Here is a 20,968-nt window from a genome sequence, read left to right on the forward strand (position 1 = left end):
GACTTCTTAAAGGGAGTAATTCCATTTACTCATCTCCTCAGGGAGATGACGTAGGTAGAGTGGAGAACACAGACAGATGTGGAAACAAACATAGCTGGAGTGAATCCTGGTGGATCGCATCTTCTTATTGGCTGTGTGAACTCTGGGCAGGTTTCTTGACCTCAGAAACCTGTATCCTCATCTGCACAAAGGGAGGTCATAGTACCCCTTAGGGCTGTTGTATGAACTAAATGAAAAGTAATGTATGCAAAAATGTTTATCACTGTACCTGGAACATAGCAAATGTTTAATATGTGGGCAGCTCCAGCCCCGGGATGTCAGTTACATAAACGATGCTCACAAGGTGTTGGCTGAATTAAACTAAAAAAGATTTAATACTTATTTCTGTTTTCCACTGATCCATTATATCTTATTATTGCTGATGATCAACACTTGTCACATTTTCTCCCTGGCACTTTACTACAGTAGTTTAAGAAGCATTAGGGCTGTGCTTGCAACCATATTGAGCTCCTTGGAAGGGAGGTGCTTTGTTGAAATTAGCAAGGCTGTGTAGGCGTTCATGCTTTTGTTACCCGATGGAAAAGACTTGTCTGTTTTTCCTTGTTGGCAGAAAGGAGACAAAAAGAAGTTGCTTAGAAGATAATTGGCTCTTACCTATTAAATTAACTGAAAGCTAAAGTTAATCTCCAGGGAGATAAACTACAAAATTAAGCAATTTGAGGTTTGAGATCTTGGTGATGACAGCAGGGGAGAGATCATCAAAATCCACATTCTTTCTCTTCTCATGACTGTATTAGCAGGTATGACGCTAGGGAGAGAGAATCAGAGATAGAACACGTTCCCTGGGGCAGTGACCCGGGTACCACCATCTACATCCCTTCCCTTCGGCAAGCATTTAGTGACCGTCTCCTGGCCACGCAGAGGTGGGCCAGGAGCCAGATGTACAGAAATTCACATCCATTATTAATGAAAGCTTTGTTGTTGCAAGTAATGCAAGTCAACTTGAATGGACTTGAATATAACAGAGGGACACATCCTAAGGACTGAGAGTTGTCTCACAGACCTAAGGAAGGGCATGTGTGAGCTGAGCCTCTGGAAAGATGAACCAGGAATTTTCAATCAGTAAGGACCCCAACAGTAATTTCTCTCTGTGGTCACTTCTTCCAGAGCATCTTTTCCCTTGACTTTTTATATGATTGGCCTTTCACTTACCTAGGCCAATGGCAGGAAAAGTTGGCCACCCAGAATTCTATAATCTAGTCACAAGGAAAGATGGACTCCTTTCTCTGCTTCAATTCTCAATTCCCAAGGATGGGGCTCTGATCAACACAGCTTGGCCCAGGTGTCACCATCTGGTTCAATCAAGAGGGGCCAGAGGGTCGGGTCATGTTGTATAAACACGGCCGCTGTGATGATACCGCTTTGTGGGAGAGAGCGGTCAGCTGGGGGTTCAATCACTGAGATTGGACAGATATCTTAAAACTTGTCTAGTCTTGATGAATGAGGCCAGGTCCCAACTCTCACATAGTCAGTGAGACAAAAGCAGTAAAAAAGAAGAAAATCGGTGATGATGTCACCGATATGATGATGTCATCATATATGATGATGTCATGCTCAGAAGAAGCCATGGTTTTTCAGCATTGACATGGTTCAGTCTGAACTCTCGGGCTACATTTAAACTGGAGTGGAAAGAACTCATATTTATGGAGCACCTCTATGTCAGATGGACCACTGTCACACATCCAGGGTACATTCCTAAACATCCAGGTAGGTCTTGTCTATTCCATACTGTAAATAAGGAACTTACTGTGACGTAGTGGGGCCTGGGGCCCTCGTGGCAGAACAGGCAACAGGAGGTTGCCTCTGTCCTCTCCCGAATCCTGCACACGCTCCACACAGGCCTTGAAGGGAACATGAAGTCACCCGGTTCCTTTGGCTTTGTCTCCATCACTGGTTGGAATGGCTTTGTCTCAGGAAGAGACACTGCCTTCCACTCAGGGTCCATAAGCCAAGTTCAAGAGTCATACTTGATTCCTCCCTTTTCCTGTCTCTCCCACAGACAATCTATGAATGAGCCCTGTCTGCTCTTCCTGCAGTGTCTGTTTTGATTGAGCCCATTTCTCTACGTCTTAATCCACCCTCCTTGTCTCCTCTCTCACCTGGATCACTATGACACCGCCTGCTTCGACTTCACCCCCTTTTGCCAAAGAGCAGTCGGAGAAATCATTACAAAATGCGGCCATACAGGACAGGAATAAAGACGCAGATGTAGAGAATGGACTTGAGGACATGGGGAGGGGGAAGGGTAAGCTGGGACGAAGTGAGAGAGTGGCATGGACATATATACACTACCAAGTGTAAAATAGGTAGCTAGTGGGAAGCAGCTGCATGGCACAGGGAGATCAGCTCAGTGCTTTGTGACCACCTAGAGGGGTGGGATAGGGAGGGTGGGAGGGAGACGCAAGAGGGAGGAGATATGGGGATATATGTATACGTATGGCTGATTCAATCTGTTATACAGCAGGAACTAACACACCATTGTAAAGCAATTACACTCCAATAAAGATGTTTAAAAAAATAAATGCGGCCATTTACCTGCATAACCCCCGCTTGCCCCCGCCCTACTATGGTGTTTCTCTGGGCTTAGAACTGAATCCACACTCCTTACCTGACCTTCTAAAGCGACAGATGAAGGAGCCCTGCCTCCCTCTTTCCTGTGCCGCTCCCATCCCTTCCTCCCTGGTTCTGCTCCCATCACACTAGCTTCTTTCTGTTTTGTAAACAGGCCAAACGCACTCCCTCTCGGCATGACTGCCCTTTACTCGTTGTTCACATCCCCTTTCAAATGTCATTTCTCCAGCAATGCCTTCCTGGACCAGCCTGTCGAAATTAATTGTTCCCCACCCTGCCCCCAGTCACTCTTCATCTCATCAAACTGTTTCATCATCTTCATAACACTTACCACTCTCTGGAAGGATCTCGTTCATTATTTATTTACCGGCTAATTCTCTTCCTTTCGCCTTCAGATGAGAAGCTCTAGGAGAGCAGGAGCTTTCTCTCTCTTGTCTATGACTCTTCCCTGGGACCTGGGCCAGTGCTATGTAGTAGGCATTCAACACATGTTTGTGGCATGAATGCATGACTATTAGGCTGCCTGTGTTAGAAATCCAGGGGCGTCGGGGTGGGGCCTGTACCCTTGCATTCATTACTGGCAATGTCGGGGGGGGCACTTAGTCACTGTCTATTCCAGCACATTCCACTTAAACCCTCCATCACTGGGATTTATCTCTGAGTTTAATCAAATGTAACTTATATCGCAGCCTCCTCAGTAAATAATTGATTTTCCCTGTCTGTTGTCTTCATCACAAATACTCCTTTGTACTCTAAAGAAATCAGTTAATCAGTCGATAGCATACACAGCCCTCTTGTTTAGAAGGCAGATGGAAGATAAAGTGTGGGTCTCGCTCCCACCAGAATCTTCCCGGACCAAAGTAATCTCCCTTAAAAAAATAGTCTGCAAGCAAGTTGGCAGCAGAGAGGCCCAATTAAACCCTCTTCTTTTCTTTTCTTTTCTTTTCTAATGGAGATGACCGCGTGAAAGTTGTAGTTGCTGCAGAAGAAAGTTCTCAGCCAGTGGCAGGCTGCACGTGAAAGTAGAAACCCTCGTTCATTTGTGGCTTAATTAACCTCTGTCTGGGTCCAAGAGCAGGCTTTCAAATGCCGAGCGTTCACACACGTGGGGTGAGAACTTCAAACTGGGGGTTTCAACTGTCCTGCGCTCCTCTGTGACCTCAGCTCACCGACTAAATCCCACTCTCCCGCTTCTCTCTGTGCGCTCAGTCATCTGGCTTTCCGTGGGCAGCATGTCCAGAGATTACAGGGGTTCATGTGTAATCCAAATCCTACAGACTTCCTTCCTTCGCCCTCATTGTTTCCCCCAATGAAGAACATTGGGAGAGGTAAGTTTCGCATCTGTGTTCACACATTTGTCTGTTTGGAGCCCACACACGTCTCTGGAGTGGAAGAAGGACGGCGGGAATAATGAAGTGTCAACTCTGATACATGTAGAAAGACTCCATGGAGGCGTTCTCACAGGGAAAAATCCATCTTCCTACTGTCTTCAGGAGGAGTTCTCAGCATTATATCTCTTTGCACTGTTTTAATTGGAAAGATCTTAACTGTCCAATGATAAGGGGTTGGTTAGATAAATTACGCTACATCTATAAAATGGGGATGTCAGGCAGCCACTAAGAATCATGTCCCAAGAAATATTAATATGGAAGAAAAGATGCACTGCCCTGCCAAATGGAAGAAGCCAGCTACAGTTGTACAGTGTGAAAACATTTTTGAGGAATGTGCATTTGTGTGTGTATACTTAGGAAAAAGTTTGGAAGGGCATATACTCAAATGCAGCCACAGATATCCCTGGAAGTTATTCTGGATAACTTTCCCTCTTTTTCCTCTCCTGCGTTTTCCAAATTTTAAGATTTGAGCATGTTCCTCTTTGTAATTGGAAAGAAAAAAAAAAACAGTTGTTTTATAGAATGGAAATAGAGAAAGTTTAAAAACGTTATCTGTTATTTTTTCATTGGAAAACAAGATCATCTTCACTTGTCATCAGCTCCCAGGGCTTTGTAGATGCCTAATATCTGCTATGATGTGCATTTGCCAAAGGGAGACAAGTTGTGAACTTTCGAAAAGGAAACCCACTGTACCTCCCAGTTCTGGTGGCGGTGAGGATCGCCCCGCGCACTCTGACAGACTCAGCTGCCCGCGACGGCTGGCAAACACTCCACAGTTTTGCCAGAGGCCTTTGAGTTGCATTTGGTGAGACAGCGTTAGATCTGGATTTGCCTTCTTGCTTAGGCTTAGCGTCATGGAACGTCAAAGCAGGTTACATCATTGGGGCACTCGGCACGACCCCCCCACCCACCCCCGAGCCCTCTTCCCGTCACTCTTGGATTATTGCAGGCACGTGCTAGCTTCCTTCTCCACATCAAGACCCCCTCTCTATCGTCCATCAGAACTCTCTCCCTCAAATGCACTGACTTTGTACTGTCTTCCGTCAAGTTCCCAGGAAACCAGGGGTGGAGATGCAGATTTGCTATAGGAAGCTTATTGGGGAAGTGCCTTCAGAATCAACACCGATGGGGTGTACGGGTAGCAGGGCTGAGCAGAGGGGGGAGTTGAACCCTGCCGCAGCTGCAACAGAGGCCCCAGCTGATCTCACTCTTCCACAGGGAGCTCCTGAGTGGCCTTCAGTGTCGTCCCCAACTGAGGCTTGGGGCTTGGGTTTTTATACTCAGCCTCTTCTAATCCAGTTATCGATTGGATGCAAGCTTCAGGGGGCGGTGGGAAGCGAGATGAGGGGAACATGGCCTTGGGTGAGGTTACGCTTTGGTGGAGGAGAGTTCCCTGACAGCAGCTCACCCAAGAGCCTTCCTGGGTCAGCATGTCAGCTGGGGGATGAGTCTTCAGACCTAAAGCTGGGTCTGGGAGACACACCACATGTAGCCTGCAGTTCACAGGAAAGGAAGTGAAAATATTGTCAACATATGATACCGTCCAGGAGCTGTACCGCTGTGTTGGGTGCTTCACACATATGCTCGCATAGAGTTCTTACAGTAATCCTGCAGGAGGAACGTTATTAATGTCGTTTGCGGAGAGATGAAGTGACTTGCGCCAGGCCAGGAGGCTCCGAATGACAAAGAGCTGAGGACCCAGGTCTCTCCTGGACTGTGTTCTTTCCCCTGCATCATCCTGCTGCTCCCCCACCCTTATGTGCGTCATCCTGTCTTGCCTTCATCCCCGCCGCACCACAACCATAATAGGACCCTTTCTGTTGCAAATGACAGAGACAAAAATCAATTCAATGACTGTGGATTCAGACCTGTCCTTCCCCTGCCTTCTGCAATCCTATTTCTTACCCAGCCTCAAGTTGCACATTCTCTTCCTTAAAACTTTTGTTCTGTTTTGGTTTTTGCGTTTGTTTTTCTTTTAGTGTCTTATTGGGGTAACATTGGTTTATAACATTATATAAGTTTCATGTATCCAACCTTATAATTGTACTTCTATATATGCTACAGTGTGCTCACCACCAAAACTTTCCATCCATCACCATATAGTTGATTCCCTTTACCCATTTTTCCCTCCCTCCAGCCCCTTCCCCTCTGGGAACCACTGCTCTGTTCTCTGCATCCACCTGTTTGCCTTAAAACTTATTTGGATTAACTCCATTGACTTTTCAGCACTCCTGGCTCTGCCTTTTCTGAGCTCTGTGGTCTTGGGCCAGTCTTTACCTCTTGGAGCCTCAATTTTCCCATCTGTAAGAAGGGACTAATAGTGCATGTCACGCTAGGTTGTGAGGGATAAGAGGACAATGAAGGGGAACATATATATTGTTTAAAGCCCATTCCGTGCCTTGCACTGTGGCATCAACATGAGCTAAAATATTGCACACCTGGTGCATTCCCTTACACCCTTAGTGGCAGCACATACTGGCTTTACCTTCGCTGCCCCTTGGCCACTAGGAAAAAGACCCAAGCCCAGCCATACAAAGACCTGAGAAAGCGAATGGTGTGTACCATCCTTAGGCTCCCGGTAAGCAAGTGTGAACAAGGAAAGCTGCAGGTTAGAAGCCAGGCTGGTTAGTCCTCGACAGGCCCAAGTTAGCAGGATATACCAAGCTCCCAGGCCTTCATGGAAGACTTCAGAAGGACTCGGCAATGGAGGGTTATAGACGTCTTTATAATCTTAAAACTGGAAGGTTTCTCCCTTTTTCTGTCTCACGGCTTCTTCCTCTTACATGGAGGTATGATTGGCTATTTTTCTATTATACCTGACTTGTGTTCGAGAAACGTTGCTAGGGGTTGTAGTGCCACTAGCCTGTTTAATAGCACCTGAGACTTTGGGCACCGTGATGAAAACTTAAGCTTGACTTTCCAAAGTTAGAAAAAAGTATGTCTACATGTTTGGGGGAGGGTGTTGGAAACTCTGGGTAAGGAAAGTGAGAGCACTTTCCCTTACTCGGTATACTTCCTTCTTCAGCAACTATTTCTTGAGCACCCTCTCAATGCCAGGCACTGTCCTAGTTGTTTGAGATGCACAGAGAGGACAACAGAAGACAATGCCAGCCCTCCAGGAGCTTACAGTCCAGCTAGGGGGATTCCCGGGCCTGGGTCCTTCCTGCCTCAACATGCTCTGCTGCACCAGGCGTCACCACGTGGAGCATGATGCACACCCCACACTTACTTAGCATGGTAGTCTCTTCAGTTTCCCTTCACAGAGACTTTAAAGTGGTGTTTGCAAGGACAGTGCTAGGCAATTGTTGGGCTAAGAATCTGTTGGAGTGGCATGACGTGGCCAATGATTGTTTTCTTCTGTTATTGAGCTTATTAATGATGTCATACAATTTTTATAATAGATTTTTAAAATTACATAACAGCTCGCAGAAAAGGAGAACCAAGTAAATACGAATAGACCTTTGTCTACTAGGAAATTGAAAGGAGACCCAACCGTCAGAGCATAAGAATTGGGTCACAGGTGGGGTCACCAAAGGATCCTGCCTTGTACTTCTGTGGTTCGTAATCTGACTCTGCCTCAGAATCATTGGCCAAACTTTGAAAATGCAGATTGCCAGGCCCTCACATTAGAATCTCTGGAATCTTACGACTTGGTTTTCTACAGAAAGGTGCCCATGGATGCCAGATATCCTTTATACAGAGTTCTTTCCAGAAGTACCAGAGAGGAGAACTTGTAAAGAAAATGTATGTATGAGTCATAGGTTGAATATTATTTTAGCTTTTGAATTAGTTTACCTTTTAGCAATGATGACAGCAACCATGTTCATAAAAGTGCCTTTTAGCAGCTCCCTAAGTGTGTCATTCCCCTTGTTCTGCCCACTACGCAGCTAGTTAATTACACAAAAATCAGCATTCTCCCCTACACAGTCAGCATACATAATTTCCTGTCCATTGCAAATCAACACCTGGATAACGGCAAGACAGAATTCTAAGTAAAATAAGATATCTCTGCTCCTGGGCCCTGAAATTCCCCCCACAATCTGTTCTTACATTGGACAACCTAACAGACAATAGAGCTCTCTCAGCAATGGATAGAATGATGTTGGCTAGGCTGGGGGATGAGGGTGGGGGGAAACCTCTTTGAGATTTTCTTATCATCAAGATGGATGGCCTAGTAAATTCAGAGATATGCAGAAGGAGGGAGGATGTCTCAGTTTGGGTACTGGGTTAATAATTCATAAGGTGATCTCCCTCTATCCTTCAGGAAGGAACATCCTGTTCCTAATTGCACCCTTATTCCCAGGCAACCAAAAAAAAAAAAAAAGTTACCAAACAGCTGGGACCATCACTTCTAATGCAGTATGACTTTGCTATGGTTAGCTTTGGGCCACTGGTACTTAATGTGAAATATATTATGTGGGGAGGAGGAATGCAGTAAATATTTACTGAAAGACTGCCACGTGCCAGGGAGTGTGCTAAGAGCCAAATGTGTATTGTCTCATGTAATTCTTCTAACTGTCCTAGAGAGGAGTGCAAATAACTATAGTTTTGTACAGATGGAGAATCTAACACTCAAAGTTAAACGCCTTTCCCAGAATCGCACACACACAGGTGGTCCCAGAGCTACTGCCGCGCCTCTGACCGCAGCGTTAGGCAACCGTGCCCCTCACTGGCAGCATGTCCTTGTACCGCTGAGCCTACTTCCCTGTGCTTCTGTCCCCTCTTCCTCTGAATGGGATGCAGTCTTTGCCTTCAAGGTTGTTCTGACTTTTCAATAAGACAGTATGTGGAAATGGGACAGACATCCTTATTTTCAGATATTATCCAGCTTTTTCTTCCTTCTTCCTCATTCTAGCCTCCCTGTTACAGACTGAATGTTTGTGTCTCCTCCCCCCACACCCTCTAAAATTCATGTACTGAAGCTCTACCTGCCAATGTGATGGTATTGGAAGTGGGGCCTTCAGGAGGTAATTAGGGTTAGATGAGGTCATGAGGGTGGGGCCCCCTTGGTGGGATTAGTGCCCTTATAAGAAGAGGAAGAGAGATCAGAGCTCTCGCACATGCTCTTTCTCTCCACTAAGTGAGGATACAGCAAGAGGGCAGCCATCTGCAAGCCAGAAAGAGGAACCTTACCCAGAACCAAATCTGCCAGCACCTTGATCTTGGACTTCACAGGCTCCAGACTATGAAAAATCGGTGCCTGTCATTTAAGCCACCCAGTGTGTGGTATTTTGTTACAACAGCCTCAGCTAAGACACTTCCTTAGACGTTTAAGTATCTAAAAAAGAGGAGTGAATACTCAGCTCGATATAAGAAATATCTTGATGTTGACCTCTACTAGACAGGAAAATACTGTAACTGTCAAAAGTTAAAAGAATTAAAAGGATCCACAGCCAGACTGTCCACATTAGAAAAAAACAATCTTGGCTCTTGTGTGGGTTTCTGTGGCCATGCTCATTATCTGGGATGAGTGGGGGAGATAAAGAGAGAACAGTCTTGGGTGTGAAATCTCTTTTATTTGGCCATTAGCCATCTTTAGTGAACGGCCTGGAGTGGGAGACTGATTACTGATTACGACTCCAGTCGATTCTGTGGGCTCTCTGCCTCAGTGTCATGAAAAATGCTAATTGCCTGCTTCTTTGGGCTCCTGACTTCTGACAGAGAGGCTTGTTTTTGTTGAAGTTTCTGCAAGATCACTCCCAGTGTGGGACCTCCACGCTGGCAGTGCCTTCTGCTCCAAGACAGGGACATGGTGTTCTTCCTGACAGCATCCTTGAAGCCTTTGCAAAATGGGGAGTTTACTCGGTGCCCTGAGGACTGTCTCCATTTAAATTCAGAGTTATTTCCCGGGTTATGAGATGAGCAGGTTGTGATGAGGCTGAGAACTGCTCTTCCCTAATGGGATGAAGTGCAGTCAACAGTGAACTAACTGCAGGTGTGATATTTACTTTATCCCGTTAGGACTTCTATTCCTTGAAGACTTAGTGAATCAGACTCATGGAGTGGATTTGAGATAAAGTCTGTACGGAAGGGGTTTGTAGTGACCCTGTACACTTTCTCAGTGTGATCCAGACTCTGGGAGTTCACTAGCCTCTTTTGAATAAATAAATAAATGCATTCATGTATTGAATTATTCAATACAGCTGGGAACTGTGGGTCCACTTTCTGCCAAGCACCATGCTAGGTTCAGAGAACACAGATGAATCAATCCCTGCCCCCACCCTCAGGGAGCTAACACGTAGAGGAGACAGGCATGAAGACAAAGTCAGTGAGGTGCCCTGGTGCTGTGATAGATGCTGTGAGTGAATTGAGTGAAAATGTGTCTATTTGTTAGGCAAATGCCAGGCTCCGGGGATACCTTGGCTAACAAATCTAACACAGTCCAGGCCTTTCTGGAGCTTACAGAGGAATGAGAAGGAGGAATTTAAACGGATTATTACAAATGAGATTAATTTGTTGCAAGGAGGCAGGGGGATTATCAGGAGAATACTGTGGACACATCTCAGAGGGGACATCCCAGGTAGACCTCTGGGATAGAGACACCTGGACACATGGCGTTGTGCTGAGACCTCAGGTGTCGAAGGGGAGGGGGGAGAGGAGGGGGGAGGATAGGGAAGGGTGGTGGCTTCAAGGCCCAAAGAACAACAGGTGTAAAACTGCAGAGCACAGTGTGCTCAGAGCATGGCTTGTTGGAGGATCAGGATGAAGGCCACTGTGGCAGGAATGTGAAAAGTAAAAGGGAGGGTGGTCCAAAATGAGGTCGATGAGTTCAACAGGGACCATATTTATGGGGGCCTTGCAGGATATTTAAGGAGGTTCATTTTAGTTATACAGCAATATACCTATTTTAGAGCTGTATGCTCAAAAATCTTTTACTGATAGAAATGTGATTAAAACAAAAAAACAAAAAAAAAAAAAAGAAAGAAAAATGCCCTGGAGACCTTCTTCTGTGGACTCAGGCAGACCTGGGATTAAATCCTGGCTCTAGTACTTACCGAGGTGAATCAATTTAAACAACATGACCTCTCTGAATTTCTGGCTCTGGATCTAAAATATGTGGATAGGACCCACATACGATTGCCTTAACAGTAAGCTGAGCTCTACAAAGCACAGCACACAGTTCTGGCCATGGTTAGAGTCTCTAAATATTAGTTTTAAATGTCATCATAGACGGTTAGCTCTCAGAGATCTCTGGAGAGCATTTTCTCTCTATGAATGCACATTGGTACGTGGGGAGGCTGAGCCTCCAAGAGGATAAATGACTTACACATAATCCCATAGGTGAAGGTATAGGAACAGAGACCACACCTGAATCCAGGCCTCCTTACTTCCCAGCCAGTTACTCCTTTTCTTCCATGGCACGTGGTTTCCAGTCATAAACCCTGTATCTTCCTCCTTTGGAATTCCAATCAGTGGTATATTGAAAATTCAATTCGCAGATTACTTGGAGAGTTTTGGATTAAGATTCTTGACAAAGCATCCCTTATAGTGATTGTTCATCACTGTTGCTTGTTTATGGAACCTAGTAAAGCCAGTGCACCAGGGCAGAAATCTTCAAACCGTTCCGCTTAGGCTCCTTTCCTCTGATGTGAGTAGGAAAGCACTAATGAGGTGGTGCCCCTCAGGCCCTCCCTGTCTCCCAGGCATGTATACCCAGCCAGCCACAAATGCAACTGAACAGTGTTTCTCCCACTTAAGGAGATCCCTTGGAAACATTTAAAAAGAAAGTCTTGGGCTTTTAAGAAAACAAAGAAAACTCTATGAAAATACCTTTGCTGCGTAATGTCTTTTATTATTACTGATTTTTATCCTTTGTGAACTGGTAACATGTTTAAAATATTATTATAAATTTGAAAACCCCAAATCAAAACTTTGTTTTGAAATTCTCATTCTGAGGACACAGTTTGAAAAATAGCACCTCCAAAGAAGTTTTCTACATAAAAAGGTTGCTGTTCGACCACTTGCTGTTCCTGGTGAGCTTCCAGAATTACGAAAGTCTGAATCAACTCAGTCTACTGTGTCCCTCCCACTAGGCTCAGAATCTCAATGGGTGGGATTTAGGAATGTGGTTTTTTGTGTCTGTGTGTGGGGTGTGTGTGTGTGTGTGTGTTTTAAACAGGTGATTCTTCATTAAACTAGAATTAGAAAATGACTGCAATAATCTATTGACATTTCCACTAGAATGTAAGCTCCACGACTAGAGGGATATTTATATATTTTGGTCACTGCTGTATCTTTAGCACCTTAGAACTTATAGTGAGCCCTCACTAGAGAGCTTTATACTTCCCCAAAAGTTGCTACACTGTTGTTTTAATCTAATCCTCACAACAGACCATAACATAAATAGCTCCTGTGGCCTAAAGAACAAAGCCCAAAAGCTTTAGCTTGGCTTCCAAAGCCCTTCATTGATTAGACCCCTCCAGCCTTTGTCAGCATCACTCAAGCCATGTGTTTGAACACAGTACTTTGCAAGCACATCGATTGTCTCAGGCTTACCCCAAATCAATGTAATCAAAATCTGTGGAGTGATATTTATAAAAGCTGCCTAGATGATTCTAAAACATAGTTAGGGTTGAGAAACACTCAGTCTAACCTAATTACTCACTGTCTCTGAATATTACCATAATCTTCGTTCCTCTAGAAAGCAGCTTCCTTACTTCTCTACCTGTTGAATCCCTGCTTTTTCACCAGCCTCCCTCAAACGGCATCTCAACTCTGCAGCTGTTGCTAATCCTCTCCTCACCAGACAGAAAACAATTCCTCCTCCCCTCGGCTCTATATGACATTCACAGTCCTGGTCATATTTTGTAAAGCTATGTGTGTCTCCTTCTGAATTGTGGCTTCCAGACAGGAGAAGAGACACTTTTCACTTACCTAGGTACCACAGAAAGCTAGCACAGTGCCTTGCACAAAGAACACTGAGGCGGTGCATTGTAAAGATGGTGATAATATAATTAGGGTGACCACACAATTCACCATCCAGACTGGGATACGTTTGAGAATAATGAGGGGTGCTAGTAATAATAGCGTCAGGACAAAAGGTATAAACAGGGACTGTCCCAGACAAACTGGAAGTATGAGCACCTAGATAACAATGGCCAACACTGACTAGCTCTTACTGTTTGCCTGTCACTCCTACATGCTGTCTGTGTGTCATTTCTTTGACCTAAACAATGACCCTATGTGGGAGCAACTGTTCTTATCTGCACTGAACAGAGAAAGATGCCGTGGAAGACATGTAAAGGAACTTACCTAAGGCAACACGATTAGGGGCGGGGTGGGAGAGGTGGCACTTGAACTCAGGTCTTCTGAATCCAGAGCTCATGCCGCCCAGTGGAGGAGCTCAAGCCTCAGTGTACGACAGGATGAAGCTCTGTTCACAGCTCAGCTTGAAATAACTTTAGTTACCTCTCTGGCTTTAGTGTCTTTATCCATACAATGATGGCAGTGCCTCCTTTCAGTAACCCTGGAGGATTAAATGGGACATGGGATGAGAAGATCAGGCGAGGTGTGTGCGCTTGTGATGTACTTGCCTTAAGAGAAAGCTATCTGCCAGTTTACTGTAGGCTCCATCAGACATCTATCCAAATAGCTGTGACACAAAGCGAGAAGTAGTAAGTGCTATGACAGGTCACAGGAGACCCCATAGCCTAATGGGTAAAAGCATGACATTTTGCTTGAGACCTGGGTTCAAATTCAGGCTGTCATATTTGAATAGACATTTCTCCAAAGAAGATAAGCACGTGGGCAATGAGCACATGAAAAGATGCTCTGTATCATTAGTCCTGAGGAAAATGCAAACTGCAACGAGGAGATTTCACTAAACACCTACTAGGATGGCTAAAGTTAAAAAAAAAAAAAAAAGACAATAAGAGATGTAGCAAGAACAGCTGGTGGAGAAACTGGAACCCTCATACTTTGCTTGTGGGATTCTAAACTGTTGGAGCCACTTTGGAAAAACAGCTTGACAGTTCTTCAAAAAGTTAAACAGAGGTACCATATGACCCAGCAATTTCTCTTCTAGGTGTAATCCTAAGAGAATTGAAGAAATATGGCTATGTAAAAACTGGTACAGAAATGTTCATTGTAGCACTATTCTTAATGGCAAAGAAATAGAAACTGTTACATGTCCATCAGCTGTTATGGTATATCCATACAATGGAATATTATTCAGAAAGAAAAAGACAAAGTACTGATACATGCTATTAAATGGAATGATCTTGAAAATGTGATGCTAAGTGAAGGAAGCCAGTCACAAAGGACCACCTATTGTATGATCCCATTTATATGAAATGTAGTTTGCCTCCAGAACAGGCAAGTCTATAGAGACAGAAAGTAGATTAGTGGTTGCCTAGGGCTGGTGGGCTCGGGGAAGATGGGGAATAACTACTAATGTGTACAGGGTTTCTTTCTGGGTTGATGAAAATGTTATGAAATTAGCTAGCAGTGATGGTTGTATAACTCTATGAATGTACTAAAACGACTGAATTGTACACTTTAAAAGAGGGAATTGAATGGTATGGGAATTAAATCTCAATAAAGCTGTTATCTAAAAACATTCAGGCGATGCCCTTGGCTTTGGGCATTGGTGTCACCTTCTATAAAAATAGGGCTCATGACAGAGACTAACTCAAAGAACAGATGTGAGGATTAAATAAGAGACTGCATGTAAAACTCTTGGCACAATGACTGGTATCGTAAATGCTCGATAATAGATGATTTTCCTTAAATACATGACCTTTCTCCTGTCCATCCTGAAGCAGAGGATCAGTGGTGCTTTCAGCAAAATAGGCTGGGGATTCATGATAACTTAGGATGCATGAAGATTGACACTCTCCTTGACACTCTCAAGTCGTATGTGCCTCTGAAGGAACAGTGTTATGGCTCTGATCTCTGTTATTTATTTCTTAACTTACATATTTGAGACCTTGCTCAAGATGTGCTCATGAAAAATTACCCTTTTAATGGTGGAGCATTTAATGAGAAACCGGATTATCTACTGCATAAGTGCCCTTCATACAAATTAGCTTGGCCCTGGGTCCTAATCTAAATTGGGCTCTCTACTTTCCTCTAAATGACCTAATATTTTCTTATTAATCTCTGCCCTCGTTCAGCTGATCTCGCTCTGCTTCCTCTTATGAAGCATGCTCCTCAACAGAGCTCTGTGCCCTGACAAATGTTTCTTAAGGCTGTCTTTGTATCTGACTTATGGACATTTTTCGGACATGACCTGGAGGCTGGAAGCTGTTTCTTCCATTTTCAAGCCATCTCTCCAATGGAGTTTTAATGCTGCCAGTGTATTAAATATCAACAGATTTGGGCCAGGTGAGTTTTGGTAGAAGTTTAGATGGGGCTTCACAGGGAAGTCGAATAGATGAGAAGCAGTTAATCATCGTGGTTAAGAGAACAGGCTTGAAGACACAGAACACAAGCAAACCATAAGCCTGGGCTTTGGCATCAGGCAGATCTGGGTTCAGGTCCCACTCAGTGAGTTTGGACAAATTACTTGGCCTCTCAAACCTTCAATATAGATCCTTGTCTATAAAACCTAAGTAATAGTACCTACCTCTAGGATTATTTCCAGGGCTAAACAAGTTGGTGCATATAATGAGCTTTGTACAGGACATGATAAATCCTACCTGGTATTGTTATTATACTTAAACTTTGGAGGAAGTTCCAAATAGTGAAAGGGGTGCTATTAGCGACTGAAATAGTGTCAGGAATTGAAGAGGCAGAGATGGTATTTGCGATAGAATAAGGTAGAGTAAGATAACCTTCCCAAGAAATAGATCAAACCATAGGCCACTCCTACCAAATCTTGCATAATAATGCAGGGAGAGGTGACCTGTGGTGCTCACAGCTGGATGTCTGTACGTATAGGGTATATCAGGCAAATGTTCTTCTCTTTGCTGTTAGCCTTAGTCTCTGACATCTGCCCTCACTGATCCCGGAGACTTAATTTTTACATTGATTACACATACAGACGAATCATCCATGTGTTATATTTGCCTTATGGAAAGTAATTCAAGAAGTTTAATATGCTAAAAGTCAGCAAGGATGCGGTAGAAAAAATACCAAATGGGATTTGGGGACGACAGTTCCAGGCCTGACTATGCAGACGTCCTTCTTTTGTGTTTTCCTGTCCTCAGCTTTGTATCTTCTATGTGCTTCTTTTACTGAGCTGATAACAGGGGCAGCAACTACCATTTATAGAAAACTTACCATGTGAATCCATGCTTTGCACATACTATCTTATTTAAGTTACTATTCATAATGACTCCTAAAGTAGATATTTAATCTTCATTCAACAGTTAAGGAAACAGAGGCTTAGCAGATAGTTTAGTTGGCTTACAAGTGAGAGAGCCGTGGTTTGAAATGAGGATGTCTGGCCCTAAAGCTTATACCTTCTTACACATCTAGCAGAGAGCACTACACATTTTTGTTTGCAGTCATCAAAAACTTGAGCCTCTAGGGGCATAGACTTTGTCTCATTCATCTGTTGCCAGTGAGTAATAGCATCTGGCACGGAAGCGATGCTCAGTAAGGGATGAATGAATAAATGAATGAAATGCAAGCCATGTTTCGTCAATAGGAAAGCATTATATGATGGTTAGCTATTGCTGTTGTTTTTTTTTTCTATTTTAAGTGTGTCCTCAAATAATTCTCAACCCCACATAATGGAAAGGCCTCAGTTTGTCCATCATGTGGAGAGAAGAAATGGGCTGAATTATCTCCAATGTCCTCATATCTAAGTGTCAGACTGATGAAAGAAGGCATGATAGAGGAGGTATCAGAAGTTGAAGTTAGTGATGTTCCAGGAGGTGAATATCAGAAGCCTTAGGGCATTCCAGGTTTTAAGAACCACATAAGCAATGCCCCAACCTGTGACTCCTTTAATGGGAGTTTGCCGAAGTTAGAGATTTGAATTCCTATGTATTCTTTCTTTTTTTTTTTTTTTCTAACTATATGAACGTGGACAAGCTATTTGAACTCTGTGACCTTCATCTTTGTCATCCGGGAAATGGATATGGTTGAGTCGTTGTGCAGAGGGGGTAAAGTTTATGAAACATCTCACAAGAAAGATGTGCTCAGTTCACAGTAACTTTATTGTCTTCATTTTATGTGGATGTGTTTGAACTTCTGGTTGATGTGTCTCGGCAAAATATTATGCTAATAATGATTGAGAAAGCTGTTACGAGGTGTGGGCGCACCGTACGAAGAAGTATGGAAGCCTCTTTCTGTACACGCATGAGTTAACAGAAGAGACATTGTAAAATCATTTTTTGATAATTGCCCCCGAGTCACTGCTTGATACAAAGCAATTACTCTGGAGTCTCACTGTAAAACAGCCCATGGAATTGGGTGTAAGGAGGGTCTTGGACCCGGGCCAAAGTCATATTAAATGCTGGAAATGCCGGAGAGGCTCAGGGCTAATACTATTCTAACAAGAATGTCAGACATAAACTCCTAGTGGGTGATGATCGTTTGTTGATGACCTAGTGTGTATCAAAATCCGTATTGGCTACTTTATACGTGTCATCATGTTTATTTATCTTAATGCCCCTTTGGGATTGGTTATTTTTAACTCTTTTTTTTTTTTTTTCCTCCCTGAGAAAATGGAGTCTCAGAGAGAACTGTGTAATTTGCCTGAGGATTTAAAAGGATAGAGCCAGAATTTGCATACAGGAGTCTTACCATTCTTTTGTCCGTGGTCTAATGATTTGACTTCCATAGCATGTAGGTGAACCAGAGAACCAGTCTCGGAGCTGCGGATAGTTAAAGCCAATGGGCCCTGAACACCTACTTATCTGAATCCTGCATTTCTCTCTTTCTAGGTCAGGATCGCAGTGAAGCCACTTTGATAAAGAGGTTTAAAGGTGAAGGGGTCCGGTACAAGGCCAAACTGATCGGGATTGATGAGGTTTCCGCAGCTCGGGGAGACAAGTTATGCCAAGACTCCATGATGAAACTCAAGGTACTGCACAAGCATTTTAATTTAAATAGTGTGGGTTTGATATGACCGAGAGGAAGAAATGATTACAGTCATTCTGGTAAACATATTTTTTTATTCATATACTGGTATATTACTTGGTACACTGATGACTCACTGCATTTATTTATTGGGAGGACATGTCAATCATTTAGCAAATGTTTGTTGAGCATCTCCTATGTGGAGGTATTTTGCTAGCCCCTGTTGTACAGTTTTTGAACATATCACATGTTATTCAATTGTATCTTCACTGTGCGATGCCTGCAAAAATAAAAGTACAGAATCATCAAATTGTGCTGTCACTCAGATTTTATAAATTTTCTACTTGATTTTTGAATAAATTTTATATATTTCACCATATGATGAATATGGTAAAAGATGATATATTAATAAAAAAGCTGATTTTATTCATTCTTGAAATTTCTATCAATGTCCCCCAAATACTTTAAAGGGAAAATGTTATAAAAAGTGATATGTAACTAGATATTGACATTTGGCAGTATCACGAAGAGATTGATGATTTTAAATGCTTTAAAGAAGGCTTTTCACTGAGAAAACTAAGAAAGAAATAGAGAAAATTTTTAATATGCAAAATAAGAAAATTATGTTATTAAATAGCCTTTAAAAACATACAAAATTGAACATTGTTTGTTCCCAGATTCTGGTCTCCATGTAGTCTGTGTCTCTTTAAAAAGTAATATAAAATATTAGAAAAACAGATGATTTAGCAAGAAGTTTACAAGCTATCTTATGCATTTAAGACCTATAATTTAATTATTTTCCTGATTATAGAATTCAAAAAATGTTCATTGTAAAAATTTTGAAAGTACAGAAAAGTATGAGGGAAAATTAAACTTATCCACAATCCCACCACAAAAAGAAAAATCAGTATCAGCATTTTTGTGTGTAACTAACACTCTCTCTTTGTATTTTTATATACATTTGTGTATATGTATATGAACCATACACATATATGTAGTGTAATTGGAATTACTATTTATAGTTTCATATCTTGTTTTCTTTCTCCCTAATAATATATCATGAGCATTTTTTCTTATCTTCTAATAGTCCCTGAGGATACAACTTGGTCAATGTAATTTTTTTTAATGTAAGAAAAAGGGAAGAAAAGAAAAGGAAAGAAAAAAGAAAAGAAGGCTGGCCAAATGCCTACTAATATTAAATGAGACAATATCTATAAAACACCCTCTACATTGTCTTTTCTTTGATAGATGCTTAATAAAGCACAGGTATTAATTTTTTTTTATACTGTACACATTTTCTCAACAGTTTAACATGTATATTAGATGCTAAGACTCCCTGTAGTATGGCTGTAGGAATCATTCTTTTTAAAAACTCTTAATTTTCTAAACTGTGTATCATTACTTTCTTTTTTTTTTTTTTAGCTGTTACACAGCAAACTTTATTTTAATAGTTATGAATCTACTACAAGGCATACTAGAAAAAGGTATAGAAGACATTAAAATCATGAGTTCAAAGATTGTCTCCTTGGAAGAGGTTAATGTATCCTTTTATAAAAAATAATTAAGCGGGACTTCCCTGGTGGTGCAGTGGATAAGACTCCACGCTCCCAATGCAGGGGGCCCGGGTTTGATCCCCGGTCAGGGAACTAGATCCCTCGTGCATGCCGCAACTAAGAGTTTGCATGCCGCAACTAAGACCTGATGCAACCAAATAAATAAATATTAAAATAATAATAATAATTAAGCAATGTTATAAGATTTTAGGACAGTCCAGGAGTGAGCCCCCTTCTTCTGCCAAGTTCAAGTCTGAGTGATAAATACACAAAGGAGTCCAACAGGAAGAATTCTAAATTCCAGCTTCATGACTGATAAATGCTGGTCTGGAGGATGTGACGTAGATACACAGCCACAGGGCATCCTTGAAAGAGACAGGCCATTCCACTTGGTTTGTGGGGTAGTTGGATAACTTCAACGTTCCATGTTCACCCACTGTGACCTCTGCTCTGCCCCAGAGCAGGACTGTGATTCACGCATGAGATCAGACCAGAACACAACCTCTCTACCAGCGGGTAGATTGCAGAGAGAGAACCCAGAAAGACTGAGCCAAGGAGACCCTAGTCAAGAATGGGGATAAAGGCCTGCATCTTGATTCTTGCTGAAGTTGCTCCTTACTGAGTATGAGGCCAGGCAAATGGAGATTTGCTTTCGACAAATATTAATTGAAAGACATCAAGAAACTCTCCGGTGGCCTGGTTCTCACCCAGAGCCACAAGTCTGCTGAGAACAAGAAAGAGGCTGGTGCATCTTCCCCCAGCATCCTGGTAGATAGCGTTCACCAGGCATGGGTCACAGAGCACCTCACTGACAGCTGCTTTCATAGAAGCATGGAGGTCTCAGCGTATGTGAGACAGGAGTTGGCCTGTGTGCCCTGAAGTTCTCCCTCAGGATTAACACTGGGCCAGGCTAGCTGTACCAGGCCTGGCCAGGATTGCCGACCTTGGCGTGTGTGTGTGGTGGTGGGGGGGGGTGTTACCTGCAGTAAAGTACCCCATCTGTCACCCCTTATAACTGTGAGGTCCCCAAAGCCCTGGAGAGTTGGTCCAATCATAACATGCTCTTGTCAAATGCTCTGAACTTGATGGTTCTTGGTTCCCAGACAATCGTCTTTCGTTATTTGCAAGTTGCAGAGCAGAATGTTGACATTTCTGCTCCCGGTAGTGTTTCTTTAAGAAACACAGAAACATAAACGATCGATTCTCCATTTGGCCACTTGCCCAGGAAGGAAAGACAAAGAAGTACAAAATGCCTGTTAGCCTTGCAAAAGGCCCACTTGTTCATGTCAGGCCATAGGAGAAAAAAAATTTTTTTAATCTGTTTTTCTTTGCTAGGCTTTCTGAAGCTGGTGCCTCTTCCTGTTTTAGAGAGTTTTCTCTTGGATTATAGAGATTTAAGAGGGGATTCATAATGTGAGTATG

General features: G+C 42.9%; 1 protein-coding gene across 5 annotated transcripts in view; it reads left to right on the top strand.

Moving 5' to 3' along the window:
- DAB1 (DAB adaptor protein 1) overlaps positions 1-20,968 on the top strand; it is a gene marked incomplete at both ends in the record, with an annotated part of 276,391 nt that overhangs the window by 117,876 nt on the left and 137,547 nt on the right. For all 5 annotated transcript variants that reach the window (XM_082670059.1, XM_082670057.1, XM_082670060.1 and 2 more), the window contains one exon: positions 17,858-17,997. In XM_082670059.1, coding sequence (XP_082526185.1) covers positions 17,858-17,997 — 140 coding nt within the window. The remainder of the gene's footprint in view (positions 1-17,857; positions 17,998-20,968) is intronic.

This window comes from Grampus griseus (assembly GCF_964374135.1).
Source record: "Grampus griseus genome assembly, chromosome: 1".
Taxonomy (NCBI): Eukaryota; Metazoa; Chordata; class Mammalia; order Artiodactyla; family Delphinidae; genus Grampus; species Grampus griseus.